Genomic DNA, 25,154 nt, shown 5'->3' on the forward strand with positions numbered 1-25,154 from the left:
AAAATCAACCGTTGAATTGAGGAAATTTGTAAATTTTGAAAGGAGAAAATGATCAGGACTGGGAAGAGAGTGGTTGGCGATGGAATGGTGGTTTGCAAGGATAAAGTGGATGATCTGAATTCACCGAGAAGGTACAGTAGCTGGAGACAGGGACGGCTAGTGGGAAGGGAAAATCAGTTTATTTTGGGAACAGACATTGATTGCTATTATGAAGGGTGCCGTGCCAAACAACATGTGCATGCAGAGCAATCGGCATTTGACAGTGAACTTGTATGAAAATATAAACCAGAGGGAAATTAGTCTTGTTCTTGGGCCAACTCCACTGCTGAGGGAAGTAACGCCTCGCTATCTGCCAGCTTCCTTTGAGAAAAGTTGAAGCTCAATTACCTGTAAAGTGTCCCATTTCAGTGTTCGGAATTCTCTAGTGTCTTGGCCCAATGTTTATACTTCCAACACATCACCTGGCCATTGCATAGTACACAAATTGTCTGCTCTGTAACAATGCATTGGGGCACCACGAGGTGAGAAAGGTGCTGTGGTAAAGGAGTCTTGGTTCATTAAAAATCAAATCGTCCAGCTTTCCTTAGCACCTGATCTTAACCTGAAGCTGAACTTGGAGTGTGCTAAATTGCTAGTCTGAATCCATAATCCTTCTTAACCAACGTTGCCCGACCCAAATGTTTTATTCTGGAACATGTTGTGTTCTACTACAGCTGGTGAACAAATAGGCTCATGGCAAGGTATCAGTATCTGCTGCATGAGCTGGGGGGCACATTTCCTCAGGGTCCAAACCTGTGCTAGCTACTGCACATCACACAAGTAGACGGAGACAGCAAGGGTCTGGGCTTATGTTGAGAATATGTATACCAGTTACCTGAGCAGACAACTTGCTGCCTTTATATTGCAAAACATTTCAAAATGTGACACTCAGCCACACGTCAGAGATAAGCTTTTCAGCTGCACCTTAAATTATTGTTTCCCCTCCTTGAGGGGGAGAATTCCCAAGCCTCAGAGCCCGAAGGTTCATCCTTCAACAGGGGACCGTGGATAAAAGGCCTAAGTTGGAGGCATGCACAATCTTAGTGTAAAATCATGTTCTTCATCTCGTGCAATATTGCAGGTCTGGCTGAAGGTAAAGTAACAAGCAAAACCTTCAGCTTTCCGTTAAAGAAATCCATTCAAGGCAATGATCATGATGTGTTTTACAAAACAAAAGCCTAGTAGCATGAATGAAAATTTCACATTCCATGGCTCAGAATTCACAAACACTCTCAGATTGCACATGGATTTATTATTTTCTCACCTCCAAATTGTTTGTTTGGGTATGAAAATACCAGTCTTTTTGTATCAAAAGCCATCTAAGAAAACCGTTGGCGAGTTAAAAGTCCACCAGTGGGGAGTGGCTTTTTGCTCAGCCGCTGCCACCCTGCGTTCCCCTGCCGGAGAGCACAGCCGTGGACCGGTGTGGTGAGATCAGGTTGGTCCGGCCGCCATCGCAGTCATCAGGAAGGCACGCGGCATCTGCTGTTGCCCAGCAACGCCTGCAGCGTTCGGTCGATCCCCAGTGCCACCAGGAAGTCGACCACCAGCACACACGCAATCACCATCTTCAGCTGCAAAAAGAAACCAGAATCAGACTTGTGCGAAGGTACACAAAAATGCTGGAGAAACTCAGCGGGTGCAGCAGCATCTATGGAGCGAAGGAAATAGGTAACGTTTCGGCACGAAACGTTACCTATTTCCTTCGCTCCATAGATGCTGCTGCACCCGCTGAGTTTCTCCAGCGTTTTTGTGTACCTTCGATTTTCCAGTATCTGCAGTTCCTTCTTGAACACACTAGTGCGAGTTTGACAACCTCTCTCCCTATCCAGCCACAATCAGTGACAAACAGCAGTGTGGCGCAGCGGTAGGGTTGCTGACTCACAGCGCCAGAGACCTGGGTTCGATCCCGACTACGGTGCTGTCTGTACGGAGTTTGTGCGTTCTCCCTTTGCCTCCAAAACGAATGGGGTTGGACAGGCTAGATGCAGGAAGATTGTTCCCGATGTTGGGAAAGTCCAGAACGAGGGGTCACAGCTTAAGGATAAGAGGGAAATCTTTTAGGACCGAGATGAGAAAATCATTTTTTACACAGAAAGTGGTGAATCTGTGGAATTTTCTGCCACAGAAGGTAATTAGTTGAGGCCAGTTCATTGACTATATTTAAGAGGGAGTTAGATGTGGCCCTTGTGGCTAAAGGTATCAGGGGGTATGGAGAGAAGGCAGGTACAGGATACTGAGTTGGATGATCAGCCATGATCATATTGAATGGCGGTGCAGGCTCGAAGGGCCGAATGGCCAACTCCTGCGCCTATTTTCTATGTTTCTATGATTGCGTGGGTTTTCTCTGGGTTCCTCCCACACTCCAAAGATGGACAGATTCGTAGGTCAATTGGCTTTGGTAAAAACATTGGCCCTAGTGTGTAGGATAGTGCGAGTGTATGGGGATCGCTGATCGGAACGGACTCAGTGGGGGCGACGGGCCTGTGTCCGCACTGTAACTAAACAAATCATTTGCAGCTCCAATCTATTGAATAACTGTTTTGACAAAAATCATTTAGTCAAAGCAGAGAACAGGTTGAGAACATGGTTAGCAATTCTAGGGCAGCAGAGTGGCGAGGGTGGTAGTGCCACTTCCTCACAGCGCCAGAGACCCAGGTTCCATCCTGACCTCCTGACATTGGCGTCGGAAAATGGGCTTGGAGTGGGGCTGGAAATAAGCACACAAGCAGGTTCCTGCCACTAGTTTTAGGGAATTGAAAGGCAGGGGACTCCATCTCACCAACACTGGTGTTAAACTACTGAAACCACCCTATTTTCCTCTCTCCTGTTCTGTTACCGTCTCTGCTTCAATGGCTCAGCGTGCAGAAACCGTCTGGGCACATAGTCTAACACTCCCTTCAAGTCAGTGATGGTCCTTAGTCTGCAATCTCGTTCAGTTTTCATAAACCATTCCAGACTTTGTTAAATTGGGTCTCATTGGGCAGTGATCATCTACCCTTGTCGCACAAGGCCTGAAATCAGCTGCTTTTAACTCTTCCACCACCCACCTGCTGCGAGCAAAGCATCCCCTGTCCAGGTATTCCGACTTCAACGGCATTCCTAATCCACTTTCATCCCCAATATTGCGGGAAATAAAATTCCAGTCCACTGCTCCTGCTCGAAGATCAAAGGGAGCTCTCCCGTCCACCTTGCCCCAATACCGCATGAAACTCAATGACTCTCAGTCACGTTGCTGTGGGCCTTGCGACAGGCGCACCCAATGTGACTTTGCTTAGCATTCGTACCTCCATCGGGATATCCACCAGCCCGAACTGTTGGTTGAACTCTGGCGAGGAGCCGGTGAGCAGGCCCACAATGGCGAGGCCAGAGATAACAATACTCCACAGCAAAGGCTTGTTCTCCCTCAGGCTCTCCATGAACGGGTGACCCTGAAAGTGTACACAGCTCAAGCTTAACATCAGGCACTATTGGGGGTATTGCGTGCAGTTTTAGTCACCCAGTAACAGGAAAGATGTGGAGGCTTTGGAAAAATTCAGAGTAGGTAGGCTTAGCACAATGCTTCCTGGATAAGAGGGCTTCACCTACAGGGAGAGGTTGGATAGACCAGAACTATTTTCTCTGGTTGAGGGTATACTTGATAGAAGTATATAAATTATGAGAGGCATAGATAGGGTAGACAGAATCTTTTTCCCCCAGGGTGGAAATGTCCAACACTAAAGGGCATAGGTATAAAGTAAGAAAGGGAATGTTTAATGGAGGTGCGGCAGGCAGGTTTTATGTTTAAATTGCTCATATTTATGTCGCTCTTCTAGGGAGATGCTAACTGCATTTCCTTGTCTCTGTACTGTACACTGCACAATGACAATAAAGTTGAATCTGAATCTAAATACATAGTGGGTCTGGAACGGGTTGCCAGGGGTGGTGGTTAAGGCAGATTGGATGGTGACATTGAAGAGGCTTTTGGATGGGCACATGGTAGTGCAGAGAATTGATGGATTATGGATCATGTACAGGTAGATGAGGTCAGTTTAACTTGGCATCATGTTAAGTCCAAACATTGTGGGCCAAAGGTCCCGTTCTTGTGCAGTACGGGACCTATGTTCTATTGGGCAAGAAATCACAGCAGACCTCACTGTCCGATGAATGACACATCCAGCCAGTGACCAGAGAACCACCCTCAGAAGCCACTGAGATGCCAAGTTGAGTGCCATCTGTACCACCCTCTGCACTGTTCGAGCAGCCCCAGACATGATACCACCTGCTCCACTTACCTTGTAGTTGATGGCAAAAGTGGCCATCTGCATAGCCATGGACATGATGTAGACAGTACTGTTCACCAGGCTCGGCTCAAAGTCTTTGTACAGATCCACGAATTCGTCCTTCCTGCAAGAGGCAAAAGGCTAATAGCAAAATACGAGGTAAACAAACCGAAGGGCTACTGATCCTCAGCTTCCAGGAAAACCCATCATTAGGTATCCAGCATGAAAGACCAATACATAAAACACCTCTGAACCTCAGCAATTCAATCTGGTGAGATGCAATTTTAGGATCATTAAGCGACTTGCACTAGCCTGAGCAGGCCACAGCACATCAGGAGGAATTATTCTAGGCCAAATTATGAACATATAAAACTCATCACTGCTAACACCCACCTTCCTCCCTTGAAGCTGCCGACTCTCTGGGACATGGAATCATAATGGTGGACGCTGTCTTGTCTCTAGGCCAAATGGCAGCACAATTTGGCCCAGGGATTTAGTTTACCCAGGAACACAGCTTTGTACTCATGCAGTGTCTAGTGTTCAGTTACTACTGACCTGTGGATAGGGGGGAGGGTTCTGGGGGAGTTGGGAAATGAGTCACTCACTGCAGAATCCCCTATCCCGATCTGTTCTAGCTGTGGTATTTTTCTGGTCTGTCTGGACAAGTTTTTAGTCAATGCCAGACATACAGGGAGTTACTAACAGGAGATGCGAGGGTGGGAATGTTGCCAAATATTATATATAAATGCTGAATGGCAACTCAAATTTCACTACACCAGAAATGGTTTATGTGACATTAAATGTCCTTTGTCCTTTGAATGTCCAAATGTAAGAGACAATTGGACGGGTACGTGGACAGGAAAGGTTTCGAGGGATATGGGCCAAAAGCGAGCTGGTGGGACTAATGACGATGGGGCATCATGTGTAGCATGGGCAGGGTGGGTTGAGAGGCTGCATTCATTCTTTTTGAGTCTATGACTCTAATGGGAGATTTTCACACCCCACCCAAATTCAGAAATTGTCATTATATTGTGAGTGTGTCGCTATCTGGGCAAAATATTACTGATCTCCCACATTAGGGGATGGGGTGGGAGATTGCATCCTTCACGTGGTCCACCCCGTTTCGACGAATGCAATCAACCAGGCATGCACAAACAGAAGATCAAACAGAACAAGTTGTCTTACAACTTTAGGCTGTGCATGCCTTACGCAAGAAGAACAGTAGGGGATAATCAACAGTGAGATTTGTCTCACAGAACATCGACGGTGAAGCCAACTAGAATGACTGGAACTTATGAACACAGCAAGCTCTTTCAACACCAAAATGGGAGGCAACTGCCCTCACACAAGATGGAAGTGCATTCCTGACACAAGCCCCTATATTTTGCTGAGTACTATCTTGAGGCAGGAAGAGAAAGAGGACCTCACCTGGAGGAAGAATGTTTCTGTGCTGTCTTGTACAAATAAACTAAGCTGATGAAGTGGACAGCAAACTGCAGCAGGACCGTGAGGATGGTGTACAGGTTGAATATGTTTGGCAGTGGTCGCACCTTGGATAGGGACTTCAATGGCTGCAGAAAGTCAGGAAAACAGGATGTTACAGTGCATCCGACCACACGACATCTCATCATCCCTGGATCCAACTCCAAACCTCCCCCACATGCGTCTGATCAGAGACTACGTCACATTGGTGGGGCAGCAAGGCTTGGTCAATTTATCAGCAAACCAACACCATGATCCCACCCAGCTCCCACAAACATATCATTGGACAGTGGAACCCAAACTGATCTACAAACAAAAATCCATTCAATGAGTCATATAATGGCCACCACAGAGTAATAAGTACAGTGACAGCAGTAGAGTCGCTGCTTTACAGCGCCAGAGATCCCGGTTCGATCCCAACTAAGGGTGCTCTGTACGGAGTTTGTAAATCCTCCCCGTGACTTACAGGCGGACACAGGATCATAAGGGCCATTCGGCACATCAAGTCTCCTCCCCCATTCAATCTCTCCACCTAAAGGGCCTGTCCCACTTTCACGACCTAATTCACAACCTTTTTTTCTCGTGGACGTTTTACATCGGGCTAGAAAAACGCCCCGACCTACTTGATGCCACGAGTACCTACGACTAGCATCACGACCTACCTACGACCTCCTACGACCATGCTGCGAGTACGGGTCAAGGGCAAACTCGGCAGAAGTTGTGAATTAGGTTGTGAGAGTGGGACAGGTCCTTTACCCCATTCTCGTCCCTTTCCATAACCTCCAACACCCATACTAATCAAGAATCTATCCATCTCTTCCTTAAAAATAGACACTGACTTGGCCTCCACAACCTTCTCTGGCAAAGAATCCCACAGATTTACCACCCTCTGACTAAAGAAATGTGACCTCGTCTCCTTCCCAAGAACGTGCACACTCTGTACACCTGGGTTTCTGACACTGCAAGGAAGCAACTCTAACTCTGTGCCACTCTGCTGCACATCACAAATTGGGACTCAAAATAAATTTGAACAATTCAAATATTGATGAGGAGACATTCAGATCACAAATCCTAGCATCGCAACTGTGGAAATTAGATTTGCCTAACAATCTGGAATCGTAGCGAAAGCAACTAATCTCTGTAATAGTGATGATAAAACTAATGGATTCCTACAAAACTCAGATATTTCTACAGAGGAGGAAATCTGTCTTGTGATTTTAGGCCTACAGCAACATGCTCAATTCAAACAGCCAAGATGGTACCAAGGCCAGGCGACACTTTCTGTGCTGGTCCCATAAGAGGATCTGCTGTTATCCATTACAATCAGAGAATCAGAGTGATACATTGTTGAAACAGGCCCTTCGGCCCAACTTGCCCACACTGGCCAACATTTCCCAGCTACACTAGTCCCACCTGCCTGAGCTTGGTCCATATCCCTCCAAACCTGTCCTATCCATGCATCCTATCTATGTTTCTTAAATGATGGGACAGTCCCAGCCTACCTCCTCTGGCAGCTTGTTCCATACACCTACCACCCTCTGTGTGAAAAAGTTACCCCTCAGATTCTTATTAAATCTTTTCCCCTTCACCTTGAACCTATGTCCTTGATTCCCCTACTCTGGGCAAGAGACTCTGTGCATCTACCCGAACGATTCCTCTCATGATCTTATACACCGCTATAAGATCTCCCCTCATCCTCCTGCACTCCATGGAAAGTGACCCAGCCTACTCAACCTCTCCCTATAGCTCACACTCTATTCTTGGCAACATCCTTGTAAATCTTTTCTGAACCATTTCAAACTTGACAATATCTTTCCTATAACATGGTGCCCAGAACTGAACACAATATTCTAAATGCAGTCTCATCAACGTCTTATACAACTGCAACCTGACCTCCCAACTTCTATACTCCACTGTTAAATTTCAACAGCAGCATTGCACTAAACGTTATTCCCTTTATCCTGTATCTGTACACTGTGGACGTTTTGGTTGTAATCATGTATAGTCTGTCCACTGACTGGTTAGTTAGCGACTAAAATGTTGTCACTGTACTTTGCTACACGTGACAATAAACTGAACTATTACAATAGGTATGTAATTACATTGTGAATGTGTCACTTTCTTGACAGAAGATGGACACAAAGTGCTGGAGTAACTCAGTGGGTCAGGCAGCATCTCTGGAGAAAAATGATAGGTGATGGTTCAGGTCAGGACCCTTCTTCAGACTGAGTGGAGTTCAGTCCGAGGAAGGGTCCCAACCCAAAACGTTACCCTTCCTTTCTCTCTCCAGAAATGCTGCCTGACACGCTGACTTACTCCAGCACTTTGTGTTTTAACTTTGGTATTGAACTAAATATGTTGGAATGGCTTGGTAATCCATACTGCTTGAAGAAAACTATTCTACCTAATGGCAGTCACACCCAGAGATCAGAATGAAAAACCTCATTCAAGATATGCATTGTGCTGTCCCACTGTACGAGGTAATTCAAGAGATCTCCCGAGTTTTAAAAAATCAAACTCGTGGTAAGCAAGTAGAATGTACGTAGCGGGTACGTCAGAGTCTCTTAGCGGCTCGCAACGCTAACGGCAGGTACTCGGGAAACGCGGTAAGCACGTGAATATTTTTCAACATGTTGAAAAATGTCCACGAGAGCCCTGAGTACCCACGAGCGGCTATTACTGCAATTCTCCGAGTTCGAATCAGGGGAAACCCGGGATGACTCTTGAATTAGCTCGTACAGTGGGGCAGCCCCTTTAGTGGCTCGAGATATAGGTGTACTCAGGCACTCACTTTAACCACACATTACTTTACCTTGGATCGAGAGATGAAGAGGAAACAACCAGCCAAAAGGAGTCCCTGCAGAGTCGCCTGAAAGTCACTGAATTTAACCCCTTCCAGGTACAGAACGCTCTGGCTGTAGGCAAGTATCAGGGCATTCAATGCAAGGATCTTGAACATCTGCAGAGTAGTTACCAACGTGCACCGTCCCTGCTTTATCACATAGCATACTGTGGAGACAGAGAGAGAGCATTGCATATTTTAAATGTGTTGGAAGGATCTGTATATGCTAGTTTATACCAAAGATGGACACAAAATGTTGGAGTAACTCAGAGGGTCAGGGCAGCATCTCTGGAGAGAAGGAATAGGTGACGTTTAGGGTCAGAACCCTTCTTCAAACTGATAAGACATTGGGGGTGGGAGAAACTGGAGGCGAGAGAAGACAAGTACAAATCAAAGCCAGCAACAGATGACCTCAGGACAGATGAAGTCCATAATGGCCCATTGTTGGCTGGGGAAGATGCACTAACGAGACAGATACAAGGATGCAAGCTGTGGACCACTAGGGTGGCAGTGGGTGAGAAGGGAGTGCGGGAGTTATTTGAAATTAGAGAAATCAATATTCATACCACAGGGTTGTTACTTGCCCAAGCAAAATATGAGGTGCCGTTACTCCAATTTGTGTGTGACCTCACTAACAGTGGAGGAGGCCCAGGACAGAATGGTCAGTGTGTATATTGGGATGGGGAGTTAAAATGTTTGGTGACCAGGAGATCGTGTAAGACTAGACGGACTAAGCAGAATGTAACTTCTGATCTTATGTATGTAGTGGCAGGCAGGCAGGGAGAGAAGGACAAAGTCATCCATCCCATGTCGCTGCCAGGGATAATAAAGCTACAAGGTTTTAGTTTTTATTTGTTAGCCTTGGAGGCACACACAGTCATGGTAGAACCGCGATGATTTTGCCATTAGTGACTTTCAAAAACAGTTAGTGAATAGTGAAAGGCCTGGATAGAGTGGATTTAGAGAGGATGTTTCCACTAGCTAGAGAGTCTAGGACCAGAGGGCATAACCACAGAATAAATGGGTGCGCCTTAAGAAAGTAGATGAAGAATTTCTTCAGTCAGGGTGGTGAATGTGTGGAATTCATTGCCGCAGACAGTGGTGGATGCCAAGTCACTGTGTATTTTTAAGGCCAAGATTGACAGCTTCTTGATTAGCACGGGTGTCAAGGGTTATGGGAGAAGGCAGGAGAAAGGGGTTGAGAGGAAAAGATAGATCAGCTATGATAGACTCGAAGGGCCAAAGGGCCCAATTCTGCTCCCATGATATGAACATAAAACTGATATTTAAAAATAATTTTGAACAACATTAAGTGCGATAATTAAAATCAAAGATCAAAATATCAACAAAACCACTTAGGCTCAATCTCAGCAATCCTTTTCAAATGAAGGGGTTAGCATCGGCCCTGACAAACCCATCAGCAGAGTCACAGCACAAAGTGCCACCACATAGGATGGTCAGTTCACCTCTAACATCCACCTACTGCAATGAGCAGGGAGGGAAGCATCTGTAAGCAGGAAGCTACAGAACCACCAGCACATGTGCCTGTCCATACAGTTTATACGTTCTCCCCGTGACCTGCGTGGGTTTCCTCCTACACTCCAAAGACATACAGGTTTGTAGGTTAATTGGCATGGTATAAATGCAAATTCCCCCAAGTGTGTATAAGGATAGTATTAATATGCTGGGATTGTTGGTTGGTGCGAACTCGGTGGGCCGAAGGGCCTGTTTCGGCGCTGTATCTCTAAACTAATTACAAAATGTAACAATTCAACAAACGTGCGTGCGTATGTGTGGTAGTGTTAATGTGCAGGAATCACTGGTCAGTGCAGACTCGTTGGGCCGAAGGGCCTGTTTCCGCGCTGTATCTCCAAACTAAACAAAGCAAATATATTTCTGCCCATTGCTCCCCAGTCAGGATGAGGGATCATCCAGGAATACTCACTGCACATGATGGATGACAACTTGGAAGTAAATGGCGCTGCAATGCTGGCATCTCCCAGTTTAATTACAGGCATCTGGTCCTCCTCCAGGTCCTTCAGCACCTGGTTGAGACGCTCCTGTGCAGAAAATGACAATGGACAACTGAACCAACATCAAAAACAAATCAAGCTGTCAAACCAAGTGTGTTTACATGCATTAGAATGCAGGTCTACCCAAAGTGCTGGGAATTATGAAGCAAGAAGATTGCAGTGTTCTCACCCGGTGCAGGGCAAGCTGTTCCTCCCGCTGTGACATGAACCGGTGCCTTGCTGCTCGCGAGCTTAACTTCATGTTGCCGCCTGCATTGGAAGCCACCGATTTTGCATCGTTTATCGCCTCTTTTGTCTTCTTTTTCTTGTCCGGAATTCGCTCGGGTGTGTTGGCTAGCAAGGCCACTCCTGGAACACAAAGGGCACAGGCCGAATTACTGCGCTGAGAGAACGTCCGACTGCCTGGACTGGTCGCATGTTTGGTGAAGATTGGGTTATGGTTTACGGTAGCAGGATAGATTCTTGATTAGTACTGGCGTCGGGGTTATGGGGAAAAGGCAGGAGAATGGGATTAGGAGGGAGAGATAGACGAGCCATGATTGAATGGCGGAGTTGACTTAATGGGCTGAATGGCCTAATTCTGCTCCTAGCACATTAACATGATTCAGAGCAGGGAGCGGATTAAATGTAAGGTTAAACAAAGATGCAGTGGAACATAGAAACAAAGGAGGAACAGACTGTGTACAAAATCTACTCTACGCTTGTTCAATCCTGCCCTTCCTCTACATCAAGTTGTGGTAGAAGTAACCCTAGCTCTGAAGGTCCCAGGGCTTCTTGTTCTGCCAAAGCACAAGTAGACGAGGTGCCTTTGCACTTTGGGGGAAGCAAATTAACAGCATCACTCCAGTGATTCCAATGCCTCAATACTGATGTGGGCAAGTTCAAAGCAGTTCTAACAAATTGGAACAGCCTAGCAGCTATCCTGATCCAAAGTGCTAGAGTCATAACAAGCAACTTTTGCAGACTTGCTTTGCCAGTTAAGCATTACCATTAAGTGAAAGAACTGGCACAGAAACAGTCAAATGGGACCCAGCTGAAGATCAACCGTAAAGTAAGGGCAGAGCAGTGGAGGAACTTAATGAGCTCCTGTTCCTGTGACTAGTGCACAATAACTGCAAGTCCAACCTAGAACAAGCACTTGGAAGGTACAAGTAACTGCAGATGCTGGTTTACAACAAAAAAAGACAAAGTGCTGGGGTAAATAAGCAGGGAAGGCAGCACTTCTGGAGAAAGTGGATAGGGGATGCTTCAAGTCGGAATCAAGAAAGGTCCCAACCCGAAACATCACCAATACCATGTTCTTCAGAGAAGTTGCCTGACCCGCTGAGTTACTCCAACAGTGCCTTTAAAAAAAAAAAAAGACTTGGTTTACATGGATTGGAACAGGTTTTGAGGGATACGGGCCAAACGCAGGCAGGCTGAGACTAGTGTGGATGGGGTATGTTGGTCAGTGTGGGCAAGTTGGGCCGAAGGGCCTGTTTCCACACTGTATGACTCTATGACCTAGTTATGTTCTATGGATCAAGGAGATGTATTCAGTGGGCTCTGCAGCTATATCAGTGGAAGGTAGAAGTGGATTTTCAAAATATGCCAAACTAAACCAGAATAAATAAATGAAAATGAAGCAGGGTTTGATGAGGTGATGGCAATGTAATCCAATAAAATCAGCCGGAGTGAGTAACTCGGGCTTGCAGGAGAGCGGATTGGCAAACTGTCAGAAAACACAAGTTGTGATAAATAGAGGACTTGAGAGTGTTTGGATTCAACAGGCAGCACTTGTGTATTCAGAGCTGAAACTAGAGCAACGCTTGTATTCGGCTTCACTGCAGCTGGCTGTGTACTACCACCAGTTGTGCCTGCTTACCAACATCAGCATGCTTCAAGGCTCCGACGTCATTAGTTCCATCGCCACACATCAAGGTGGTGTAACCCAGGCTCTTAAAACTGGTAATTACAAACTCCTGCAGACACAAGGAGAAGGCATTCGGTCACAACCCTGACTTTAGTTTAGTTTGGACACAGAGCGGAAACAGGCCCTTCAGCCCACCAAGTCCATGCCGACCAACGATGAAAATTGCAAATTGTCCCTAGTGTGTAGGATAGTGTTAGTACACGCAGTGATCGCTGGTTGGCGTGGACTCGGTCGGCCGATAGGCCAGTTTCCATGCTGTGTCTCTAAAGACTAAAGAGGTTTGACATGGATGATAGAACAAAGCTTTAATATTACATATTGTAGTTTACTGATATAGAAAGTGCACCTGGCGTGCTGCTTGCTTTGACCACAAGACTGCCCGCAGTCCCCAGGAATCCTCAAGCAGCGGCCTATAACACTCACCGGGTCCTTATTTGGAAGGACAGAGGGTTTGGGAGACAATTGTTTTTGCACTGAACAAATGTTTTCATTCAGAAAGATCGGGAGCTGCTGCCTTAGTGTTTGACTTTCCTTTGGGTGTTACATTTATAAGGCATTATGATAACGGTTTTATTGCAAAATCTAACCTTCTGTTTCGGTGCAACCCGGGCAAACACCTTGATGTGAGGCATAAGCTTCATCAGGAATGGTTTGTTCATTGTGCTTAAGTGATTAAGACCTTCTCCAGTCATGCACAGGTCGTAATCTTTGGTCAGCTCGCCAGTCGGTAAAATCATGGGAACAAGAATTGTGCCGTCAATTGACTTCCAATTCCATTCAGCTCCTGAGGGATTAGCAAGAAACAATTAGCCTTCAGAAATATGGACAGGACTTCATATATATACAAAATGGTAGTAACAAGGAAGAGCAGATGCTGGTTTACCAAGGACAGACACAAAGAGCTTTCTGATCACCTGACGAAGGGTTTCGACCCGAAACCTTGCCCATTCCCTTCGCTCCATAGATGCTGCCTCACCCACTGAGTTTCTCCAGCATTGTGTGTCTTTCATTCATAAATGTTCACACATTTCCCATTCTGTATTGATGAATGGATAAGTTCACAAATTCTGAGCAGAATTAGGCCATTCGGCCCATCAAGACTCTGCCATTCAATCATGATTGTTCTATCTTAACGCCATTCTCCTGCCTTCTCCCCATAACCCTTCAACACTTTTACTAAACAAGAATCTGTCAAAATACCCAATGACTTGGCCTCCACAACAGCCTGTGGCAATGAATTCCACACAATCACCACCCTCCGACTACAGAAATCCTCCTCATCTCCTTTCTGAAGGCACATTCTTTCATTCTGACCCAATTTGAACCCAACCTTCCCCGGCAAGTTTTGGGGACAGCTTATATTTGTCACATTAGTCATTTCTATCATGCAAAATTTCAACATGCCAAGTAAAACAAAAATAGTGCAAAATGCATGATTTTTATCTTGCAGTTTACCACACATCCTGATGCAAAACACAACTGAAACCTGATAGCATCTGGTTTCCAGTGTTTAGCTCTTCCTCACCCATCCCTCGTTGCTTTTTTTAAAACCGCTGCATCTACCATCCTCAAGCATCATCCCCGCTACACAAGTCTGCAGACGCTGCCATTTGTCTTTTTATCAAAGAAACAAGGGCGTCACGGGTTATGGGGAGGTCAGGAGATTGGGGTTGAGAGGGATAGATCAGCATGACTGAACGGCAGAGTAGACTTGATGGGCCAAATGGCCTAATTCTGCTCCTAAAACATATAAACTTATCCATTCATCCAATCAGTCCAGAACCAAACGAGGCAGCGTGTGAACATTTGTTTTTTTTTTAGACTATATGCTCATGGGACCGGGATAAACGGGACTTGCAATTTCATTGATCTTCAGATCAGAAATACCACACATTTTACAAATGTCTGAATTCGCTAAAGCTGGCAGTCGTAGTTGAAGGTACTGATGTTGTCATTAGATTTCTCCTTTTATTAACATACAAGCCATCCAGTGTCCTATTGAGGTAACATTATCTGTATTGAGAGAACAAAATACTACTATATAAATAACCTTTGATATCTCAGATGGCACTTTCCATTTTCCATTGTGTTGCCTGCTATAAAGGCTAGATCAGGAATTAAAATCTTTGCTACGGGAAAAGATGCAGTCTTCGACATAAAGTCATATAAGCTGCAAGTGCACTTGCTTGACCTATCTAACTAACAGCTCCACAAAAGTCCCTACACAGTTTAAGTTGTTTGCTATTTTAACAGCTGCACTTTCTACCTACGCCACTAGAGGCCGGGCTCTACAGTTTTATTGAATGTTCACCACATTTTAAGAAGCATTGATATTTGGATAGCAGTCTGCTTATCTGTGACAAAATTAACAAAATTAATGCAAATGCAAGTGTTAGAGATTATGTCAGTTGAAAAGCGCTGCTAAGAGTGGGATTTCTGTCTAACAGCAGTTATGCTAGAAGTTAGTTATCAAAGTTCTGATTGCCAGAGTTCCATTTTTTTCTCCCTCAAGTCCTGATGGATTGAGTGGTGCTCCCACTTCATCTTCATCTTCATCCTAATCTTCATCCTAAATATTTTTAATGCTACCAAGGTAAATCCTATACAAAAGTAACCAGGGTTTCCTCTCTTGATCAGTCTGAAGAAGAGTCCCAACCTGAAACATCACCTGTCCATGCTCTTCAGGGATGCTGCCCGACCCGCTGAGTTTCTCCTGCACGTTGCATCTTTCCTCGCTCCTACTTAAACCCCTGTCCCACGGTACAAGTTCATTCCAAGAGCTCTCCCGAGTTTGCCCCGATTCGAACTCGGAGATTTACGGTAATGGCCACTCGTCGGTACTCGGGGCTCTCGTGGACATTTTTCAACATGTTCAAAAATCTTCACGAGTCTTCCCGTGCTTACCTGCCATTAGCGAGTCTTCCCATGTACTTGCCATTAGCGTTACGAGCCGCTAAGAGACGTCCCCGAGCTCTAACGTACCCGCTATGTTAATTCTCCGTGCTTACCACGAGTTTGATTTTTTTTAAACTCGGGAGAGCTCTTGGAATGAACTTGTACAGTGGGACAGGGCTATTAACTATATGGCTTTCAGTAAGGCGCCACAATTGGGAAACCCATGCATGACGTACTGATTAGCCTTTTGCCCTGTATCACCTTGCCTCACATCTCTGTACATTCACATTCAGGATCACCAGAAGTGGACAATAGAAATTTGCAGGAAACAGTGCTGCACCAGCAGACTGGTGACGTTTCAGGTCGGGACCCTTCTTCACAATGTCTCCCCTGCCCATCAGACACGTTCGCTGTCCCTTTTAAAGAAAACCCAATCAAGCTAACTGAGCCAGACTACGGGAGCAACGCTTGCTTTACCTTTGTCGTGCGGTGCCTGGAGGACAAGTGTGTGCACTTTCTGTAGGAAGGAGAGTTCACGGGCCACGTGGCAGGCTGTTAGCGGGTTATCACCAGTGATCATAACCATCTGCAGGAAGATAAGAGAAACAGAATGAGTGAAAGATGGACACAAGGGAGGTCCAGGGAAAACAAATGCAGGAGAACTAGAGAGAGAGGTTGAGCAGATTGGGGCTTTATTCCTTGGAGTGCAGGAGGATAAGGGGTGATTTTATAGAGGTGTACAAAATCATTAGAGGAATAGAATGGGTAAACGCAGAGTCTTTTGGCCAGAGTAGGGGAATTGAGAACCAGAGGACATAGGTTTAAGGTGAGGGCGAAAAGATTTAATGGGAAATCTGAGGAATAATTGTCTTTTTACACAAGGGTGGTGGATGTATGCAACAAGCTTCCAGAGGAAGTGGTTGAGGCAGGTGCTATCCAACGTTTAAGAAACATTTAGACGGGTACATGGATAGGATAGGTTTAGGGTGATAAGGGCCAAATGTAGGCAAGTGGGACGAGTAGATGGGACATGTTGGTTAGCATGGGCAAGTTGGGCCAAAGGGCCTGCTTACATGCTGTATGACAATGCTAACTTTTCAGCAGGAGAATATGTTTCAGGGGGAGCATGGAGTGTGTGCTGGAATAGTGGGCTGAGTGGCTGAATGCAAGGCGAGGTGGTGAAGGCTGAGAGAGCAGAGGTGAGAGAGGGGAAGGGGTTGAATGATAGGAAAAAGCACAGGAGCAGAGGGACAACCAACCAGGATTGGAAAGAAAACACGAAACAGAAAATTAATCTGCAATAATTAAAACTGTGTATTCTAATTAGTGCCATTGAACCTCATGGTTAAATTTGGTTTATTCGAATGCCACTTGCACGTCAGATGGTTTAGTTTAGAGATACAGCGCAGAAACAGTCCCTTCTGTCCACCAAGCCCACACCGACCAGCGATCACCTGTACACTAGTTCTATCCTACACACGAGGAACAATTTACTGAAGCCAATTAACCTACAAACTTGGAACGTGGGAGGTAACCAGAGCACCCGGAGTAAACCGACGCAGTCATGGGGTGAAAATGCAAATTCTGTACACAGAGCACCCATAGTCAGGATCGAACCACAGTCTCTGGCGCTGTGAGGCAGCAACTCTACCGTGCCACTGATGAAAGAAACGTTTGGGGATTCTTAACCCAAAAAATGTTAACTCACATGTGGGTGTTGCGTTAATGATCAGAGGACATCAGCTGACATTATGTTTGTGTCTGACACATGATTCGGAGGATTTGGCTCTTAAAGCTTAGTTTGGTTTAGAAATACAATGCGGAAACAGGCCCTTCGGCCCAGATTCCCCGCCGACCAGTGATCTCCCTACATTAGCTACACACACAAGGGCCAATTTACAATTTTTACCAAAGCCAATTAACTGACAAACCTGTACATCATTGGGGTGCGGAAGGAAAGGGGAACCCCCGGGGAAAATCTCAAGCAGTCACAAGGAGAATGTACCAACTCCGAGACAGCACCCGTAGTCAGGATGGAACCCTGGTCTCTGGCGCTGTGAGGCAGCAACTCTACCGCTGCGCCACTCTGCTGCCCCGAGTGCTCCAGGTGAAACCTCTTGTTGGCTATTACCCTCAACCCACCACTCATTGACTAAGTGAGACTTGGAGCAGTAACTGTGCACTAACCTGATGCGATGCATTCTGGATCTCTTTAATGACAGCTTTTGAATCACTCTTGAGGGGACAAGAGACTACCATGAAGCCTGCAAATTTCAGGTTCGATTCCAAATCCTCACGGGCTATTTCGCGAACCTAGCCAGGGTGAAAAATATGGAAATAAAATGTTATAAAGCCTTCAAGCAAAAAAAAAAAAAAAAAAAAAACTGGCAAACCTAACAGGCAATAAATTCCAAAGTGCACAGTCTTGCCAGCTATCAATGACCAAATTTATATGCCCCTAACGTTCAATCTCAGCGTGATACGCAGCTCGGAGCAAAGAAACAATATAACTAGGACATGGTCAAAACTACACCTAGAGCTTTTGGTAAAGGAACAAAGGATCCTATTAAATGATCTGATACTGTGTATGATTCATAAGTGTGTAGGAAAACACTGCAGATGTTGATTTACATGGACGATGGACACAAAATGCTAGAGTAACTCAGCGGGTCAGGCAGCATCTCTGGAGAAGAATAGTTGACTTTTCTGGTCGAGATGCTGCTTGACCCGTTGAGTTACTCGAGCATTTTAGGATTAAAAAGAGTCATTTTCACATGGTGCAGGCTGTAAAGGGAATAACTGGATCAGGATGGGTATTTGTAACTTAACTCGGTTTTAATTTCAAACACGTAGGAATTCATAATTAAATATCAAAGTGTGCCCCTATTTAGGAAAATAGCATCTGTGAAATTGCATCCCCTGCCAGATGCTGCAGGAAATAATTTGAAATTCACTTCACACACACTTTGATTACAAATGCCAATTCAACAGCCAGCCAGCGTTCACACAGTATCCGCCACACAAGGCCACAGGCCAATGAACAGCACATACACATTGGCTACAACTATGGCTGCAACATGGAGACAGCTGCAAGTTGAACACAGTAAAGTTGCTGAAACACCAGTTAATAACGTTGGATAAACGACCATTGTTAGCCCAGAGTTCTGGAGAGCTGCTGTTTGTAGTTTTTCCTCTATGGGATTTTTCTTATCTTGATATGGTTCTAACACCATGCATGACCTGAAACATTCCTGCCTTCACTAGTTGTTTAAGAGAGAATGCAGACGCTGGAAAAATCGAAAGTAGATAAAAAATGCTGGAGAAACTCAGCAGGTGAGGCTACATCTATGGAGCGAAGGAATAGATGACATTTTGGGTCGAGGCCCTTCTTCAGGGGCAGCAATTCACTGATCCACAAGTTTTGCAATAATGGCAAGGCAGAGATTCGTTACACAAGCACAATGCGTTTGAGATGCAGAAATCTCTTCCGCAAAAATATCCGTCTCCAACTATTAAAAACTAGGTTTGCATGCATGAGCGCTCATGCCACACCAAGGTTGGCTTAATTTAGTTTAGCGGCACAGAGCGGAAACAGTCCCATCAGCACACCAAATCCGTGCCGACCAGCGATCTCTGCACACTAATGCTATCCCCCCCACACACGCTAGGGACAATTTACAATTTTACCAAACCAATTAACCAACAAATTGGTTGTACGTCTTTGGAGTTTGGGAGGAAACCGGAGAACCCGGAGAAAACCCACACTGGTCACAGGGAGAATGTGCAAACTCCGTACAGACAGCTCCCGTGGTCAGGATCGAACCCGGGTCTCTAGCGCTGCAAGGCAGTAACTCTACTGCTGTACCACTGTGTACTACACCTGTTCACTTAACTTTCACCTGAGAGTTTGCTGTCCCACACTGGCTGTTGTGCTGTGCCTCCAATTTAAATTTCTCACCCGCGTTCAAATTCCTGCAAGACCTCACTCCTCCCACCTCTCTAATTTCCCTCAGCCCAGAGGATAGCCTCATCAAGCCCGATTTTGTTAGCCCAGCTAAAGCTTCATTTACCGAAGCACACTTTTATGAATCGCGTCTGAACCACGTATCATTCAGAGCAACCTTGAAACACTCTTGGACCAGGCTTTTGGCCCCTTGTACAATGAGGATGTATTGAAGGTCCCTTGTACAAGGTCCCTTCAATACATCCTCATTGGCTCAGGATCAATGGAGACAATGAACTGCAGTGACCTTGAGTAAAACAAAGTCTTAAGAGTAACTCAGCGGGTCAGGCAGCATCTTTGGAGGATATGTCCAGAATGGGGTATTAATAATCATGGGGTAACTTTGCTAATTGTACGGCTTGATTACCTGAAGCAAGAAAGAACATGATTACCTGCTGATGAGTGAGGTATCCCATCTCTTTATACCCCAAGGCTAATACTCTTGCTCCCTCTCGTGACATCTCCGTGTGGACAGAATCGTAATTACTTGGACGCTCCGAGAACTGGAAAACAAAACAATAGTCATCATCATCATCATCACCATCGTTGAAAACATCAATGGGCACGGTGCCTTACAATGCTACGTACTACAGTAATCACAACTTCTACTGAAGTGTGGATGGCCATTGGCTCGCTAGGAGCTCATCCACCCTTTGACAGGTCTTGTTCTTGGTCCTGCTGGGGGTCCACAGCCCCCTCCTCACCTGGCAAACCAGGTGGGGGAGCCGGTTTAGTCGCCGACTATCCGACCATGGAGCAGGTAGCACAGGATTACATGGTACCCGTGGCAGGGTGGGGGAACTCCCCCAAACCTGACCAGTAAACCACATATAAAGCCATGCCAAAGCTAAAGGCAAGATTCATGAAGGATACATTGCATTAAACGGCTCAGCTTCAACGCCTTCAGTTATAAATCTCAGGGGTCCTAAGCAATCTGCAGTGTTGGACTTGTCTACAGAAATATAAAAACACCTTCTTACAACTCAATAAGAACTTCAATGTGTAGGAAGGAACTGCAGAGGCTGGTTTAAACTGAAGATAGACACAAAATGCTGGATTAACTCAACAGGACAGGCAGCATCTCAGGATGGAAGGAACGGGTGACGTTTCAAGTAGAGACCCTTCTTCAGACTTTCAATATTGTTCACATACTTTAATTAAAAATGGTTAGACTAGGGCCTTTAGCATAAAAACACAAAGCTCCAATGTAAAAGCCAATGTCAATCCATCTACTGGAGTGTGGATATCCCACCCGTGAGGGGATGTCTACAGCCTCAAACTGTGACCTGGAATACGAAGCCAAATTTTAATGCTTTTGTACTTTAATAAACGGCACCTTGTATTAAAAGTTTGTTTCAGCTTCAAAAGGATCATGGGATTGTGTGCAGAGAGCAGCCATTTAGCTCAACATGCCTGTGCCAGCTCTTAGACAGACATCTCCAACTTGGGCTACTCTTAGATCACATCCTGACCTTTTCTCCCCTAGTAACTTGTATCCAATGTGCCTTCGAATGGTACTAGTAAATCTGCTTCCACAATCCTTCCAGGTGATGCTCCAGATCATACCACAGTGTTCAATTCACCTCATCTATCCTTCAATTTTTGCCATTGCATTAATCTATCACATTGCCACTTAATGAGAGATGGCTACGAGTTATAGTTGATGACAAGAGAAAGGAATGACCTCAGCTGTGTGATAATAGTCTTTTGCTTGTAACCACAAATAAAGGACTTTTGTTTAAAAACAAAGAGGACCCCATCACCCCACTCCTCGTAGACCCCGGGTACACCTCCCCACATTTAGTGAGCTCTCTGCCAAGTCGGGCCCTTACCATGCTACGCAACGTTTCAGGTGCCCCCTTCACTGTGCTGAAGTACTGGAGGTCCGTGGAGCCCATCGTCTCGTAGGAGCCCAAGACCGACATGCGTTTCAACGCACTGGCAAAATGAAAGCGCTGGTGGATTTTCAGACCTTGTGATTTGATACTTTTAGGGAAAACCTTCTCATCTGTAAGAGCAAAGAAAAACATGACAAATGTCAAGACAAACATAGGCGGCACGGTGGCGCAGCATAATATTTGCTGCCTTTGAGACCCGGGATCGATCCCGACTACGGGTACTGCCTTTCAGGAGTTTGTACGTTCTCTCCGTGACTAAGGGGATTTTCTCCGGGTGCTTCGGTTTCCTCCTACATTTCAAAGACGTACAGGTTTGTAGGTTCTTGGCTTTGGTGAAATTGTAAATTGTCCCTGGTGTGTAGGATAATGCTAGTATATTCTCCACCTCAGAGAACGGTGGAGGCAAGTTCTCTGGATGCTTTCAAGAGAGAGCTAGATAGGCCACTAACCGAAATAACCGAAAAACATTTGTGATTATTTTATCAATACAACAGCTGTAGGAAAGTAATGTGGGCTTTACTTGAAGCGAGTTGTGCAGTCAACACGGAACAAACATTAAAAGGCATTGGAATGTTTCTTCAATAGGAATTACCAAATCATAATGAGGCCATTTAACCTGGCAAGCTCACGTTAATCTGTGGAGAAATCCATCATCACCATTTCTCACTACGGCCCCTAATTTAGCAATAGTCATAGTCATATAGCATTGAAATAGGCCCTTCGGCCCAAGTTGCCCACACCAACCAACATGTCCCATCTTTTAGATCAATCCTTTTATGTGCAGGCAATGTTCCCGATGTTGGGGGGAGTCCAGACCAAGGACCACAGTTTAAGAATAAGGGGTAAGCCATTAAGAATGGAGACGAGGAAACACTTTTTCTCACAGAGAGTTGTGAGTCTGTGGAATTCTCTGCCTCAGAGGGCGGTGGAGGTCGGTTCTCTGGATACTCTCAAGAGAGAGCTAGATGGGGCTCTTAAAGATAGCGGAGTCAGGGGATATGGGAAGAAGGCAGGAACGGGATAGGGATGATCAGCCGTGATCACATTGAATGGCGGTGCTGGCTTGAACGGCCGAATGACCTACTCCTGCACCTATTGTCTATTGAAATGGAATTATATGGATCACAGGCAGTCAGAGGAGCAACATTTAACTTTGCATCATATTAGGTACTGACTCTGTGGGCTAACAGGCCGTTGCCTCATAGTTTTCATGGCCAAATTGAAAACAAGATGTTGTGGTGTAAAGCAGCAAAAAAAATTAACTGGTTGAAAAAAACTCATAGCTTCATTTGAGTCAGAAGGAGGATAGGGACCAGAAAAGCCATCTGTCCATTCCCTCCACAGATGCTGGCTGACCCACTGAGTTCCTCCAGCACTGTATGTTTTGTTTAAAACTCCAGTATCTGCAGTTCCTGGCATCTGCAGCTTAATTTGTGTTGGACTGCAATTTCCACAAAATTCGCCAGGGGTCACCATTGGCCACAGAAAGCAAGTTAACAGTAGACGAGCCTCAAAAAATAGAGCTCAGAACTACTTCAGATTCCTGTCCATCCACCAGCTTTTAAACACTTAACTGAGCACAGCCTTGGGATTCTCGAGGCATGAAGGTCAGACTTCCAACAGTTATTAACCAAGCCTTGGACACTTGCTCTGTGCCAATGGACTACAAAAGCAATAGCAAACTTTGGCAATTTTCTCCATTCAGGCCCCAAAGTTAACCTTCTGGCATTATTAAATCAGTATATTTAAATGCATTTCATTACTTTAAGGGTGATTATAGGAGGGGAAGAAGGTTTAGGATTTTGCAAACTCTAGCCTTTAATGTTTGTGAACGTCGCACTGAATAAGATCTGGTGTAAAAGCCATCTCTTGTGTCTTTGGTTTTATGGAGCGAAGGCAATAGGCGACGTTTCGGGTCCATTTTACAGCATCTGCAGTTCCTTCTTAAACATCTGGAGTAAAGGTGGTTACTTACACTGGGGGAGTCTGTGCTGCTCCTCACCAATGTACTGGGAGCTGGCCACCCAATGGAAGACCAAGTCTTGTACCATGCTTGGGTCAGCAGATTGCCCACATTGATTAGGTTACAGGGAGCTGTTTGGAATCACATAGGAATTTGGTTTTTTTGCCTCCTCTTCACTTGGTTTAAGTAGGGATAAAAGCAACTTTCATTCGTGAATTTACACGACTGCTCGTAACTTGGCATAATACTTGGTATGGACTTTGTGGGCTGAAGGATCTGCTCCTCTGCTGTCCGCTTCCGAGTCATAGTCTCTGTCATGGTTTAAATCAACGAGTTTCACGTATAAACACGAGGAATAAGTGGGGAAAAACAAAATGTGACAAACAAAATTGCAGGAAAATGGGCAAATAAAATGTCAGAACCAAGGCAAGTGTGAGAAAGAATAGCATATGCTCATATTAACAATACACCGTTCGTAGCTTTGAAGCCAACAGTCTCTAAAAATTGGAGAGGCTCAAGGAGTTAGTTAGCTTGACTATTACTATTAGGGTGGCACGATGGTGCAGCGGTAGAGCCACTGCCTTTCAGCGCCAGAGACCCCGGTTCGATCCCGACTACGGGTGCTTGTTTGTACGTTCTCCCTGTGATCCGCGGGGGTTTTCTCCAAGATCTTCGGTTTCCTCCTACACTCCAAAAACATACAGGTTTGTAGGTTAATTGGCTTGGGGCAATTGTAAATTGTCCCTTGTGTGCGCCGGATAGTGCGGGGCAAATGCGGGGAAATGTTGGTCGGTGCAGACTTGGTGGGCCGAAAGGCCTGTTTTCACGCTGTATCTCTAAACTAAACTATTGCAACATGCAATAATTCAACAAATACATCAACAAAACAAATTCAAGATATCAGAGTGCAATTAATTAAAACTGCATGCATTGAATTCTTGCAGAGAATGTTCTCCATTTAACTTTGCAAAATCTGCCCACCTTCATAGCACAGTATTAGAGAAAAAACCAAAAAGGTTGTCACACCTTTTGTGAGTGTCCAGTCAACAGCAGTGAGCATTGCCTTTTCAAGGGGATCACCAACCAATGTGCCGTCATCCATCTGTACCAGTGAGTGGCATGTCGCCACCACCCGGTGTGTCTGTAGGGGAATCTCCGAGACGGGAACCAATTCCTTGCCCTCTCTGCAACAGGAATAGAAACACTCATATTCACCCCAAACACAGAGAAATTAGTTATTTTGCTTAGGCAGCTTACAGCCTCGCAGTTTGAATATTGATGTCTCCAACTTCAGGTAACCCCGACATTCCCTCTCTCTATCCCCTCCCCCACCCAAGTCGCACCAGCTTCTTGTTTTCACCCAACAGTCAACTTGTTTCCTTTATCATTGTCACTTTTTTGCATATCTAATAAACACAGCTGTAATTTCTACATGGTGAAACCAAAATGTATAAAAATGACCTTTATTAAAATCTGACAATTAAACTCTGACAATCACAGTTTAACCATGTGTGATGTTTTTCTATTACAAATCTCAAATCTCCGTGGAGTACAGAGGCAAATAAATAAATGATGGGTCTTTGTCCCAAACATTATAGAGGGCATGGTATGAACCAACCGTTGGACAACTGCTTGGTGCCAATGGACTCCAAAAGCAGTAACGAACATTTGCAGTTTTCGGACCTCAGGGTCAAAGTTAACTGTATGTGAATTAAATTAAAAACATTTAATACACTTAATTATTTTAAAGGTCTTGCACGAGGAATTCTGCCACTATATAAAACCCCGTACGTTCCTTCTACAGTTCATGTGGATGAGCAGATTG

The 25,154-nt window shown here is 45.2% G+C and overlaps 1 protein-coding gene across 1 annotated transcript in view; it reads right to left on the reverse strand.

Moving 5' to 3' along the window:
• Positions 1-1,271: 1,271 nt before the first annotated feature.
• Positions 1,272-25,154, reverse strand: part of atp13a1 (ATPase 13A1) — a 61,121-nt gene continuing 37,238 nt past the window's right edge. Inside the window, exons 13-26 of the mRNA XM_055664087.1 lie at positions 24,356-24,513; positions 21,301-21,476; positions 19,861-19,971; positions 17,653-17,778; positions 15,943-16,051; positions 13,158-13,354; positions 12,523-12,619; positions 10,828-11,006; positions 10,571-10,685; positions 8,596-8,792; positions 5,730-5,872; positions 4,314-4,425; positions 3,327-3,470; positions 1,272-1,613 (exon numbers count right to left, since the gene is read on the reverse strand). Of these exons, the coding sequence (XP_055520062.1) occupies positions 1,503-1,613; positions 3,327-3,470; positions 4,314-4,425; positions 5,730-5,872; positions 8,596-8,792; positions 10,571-10,685; positions 10,828-11,006; positions 12,523-12,619; positions 13,158-13,354; positions 15,943-16,051; positions 17,653-17,778; positions 19,861-19,971; positions 21,301-21,476; positions 24,356-24,513 (1,975 nt within the window). The 3' untranslated portion in view covers positions 1,272-1,502. The remainder of the gene's footprint in view (positions 1,614-3,326; positions 3,471-4,313; positions 4,426-5,729; positions 5,873-8,595; positions 8,793-10,570; positions 10,686-10,827; positions 11,007-12,522; positions 12,620-13,157; positions 13,355-15,942; positions 16,052-17,652; positions 17,779-19,860; positions 19,972-21,300; positions 21,477-24,355; positions 24,514-25,154) is intronic.

This window comes from Leucoraja erinacea, chromosome 39, assembly GCF_028641065.1.
Source record: "Leucoraja erinacea ecotype New England chromosome 39, Leri_hhj_1, whole genome shotgun sequence".
Lineage (NCBI taxonomy): Eukaryota > Metazoa > Chordata > Chondrichthyes > Rajiformes > Rajidae > Leucoraja > Leucoraja erinaceus.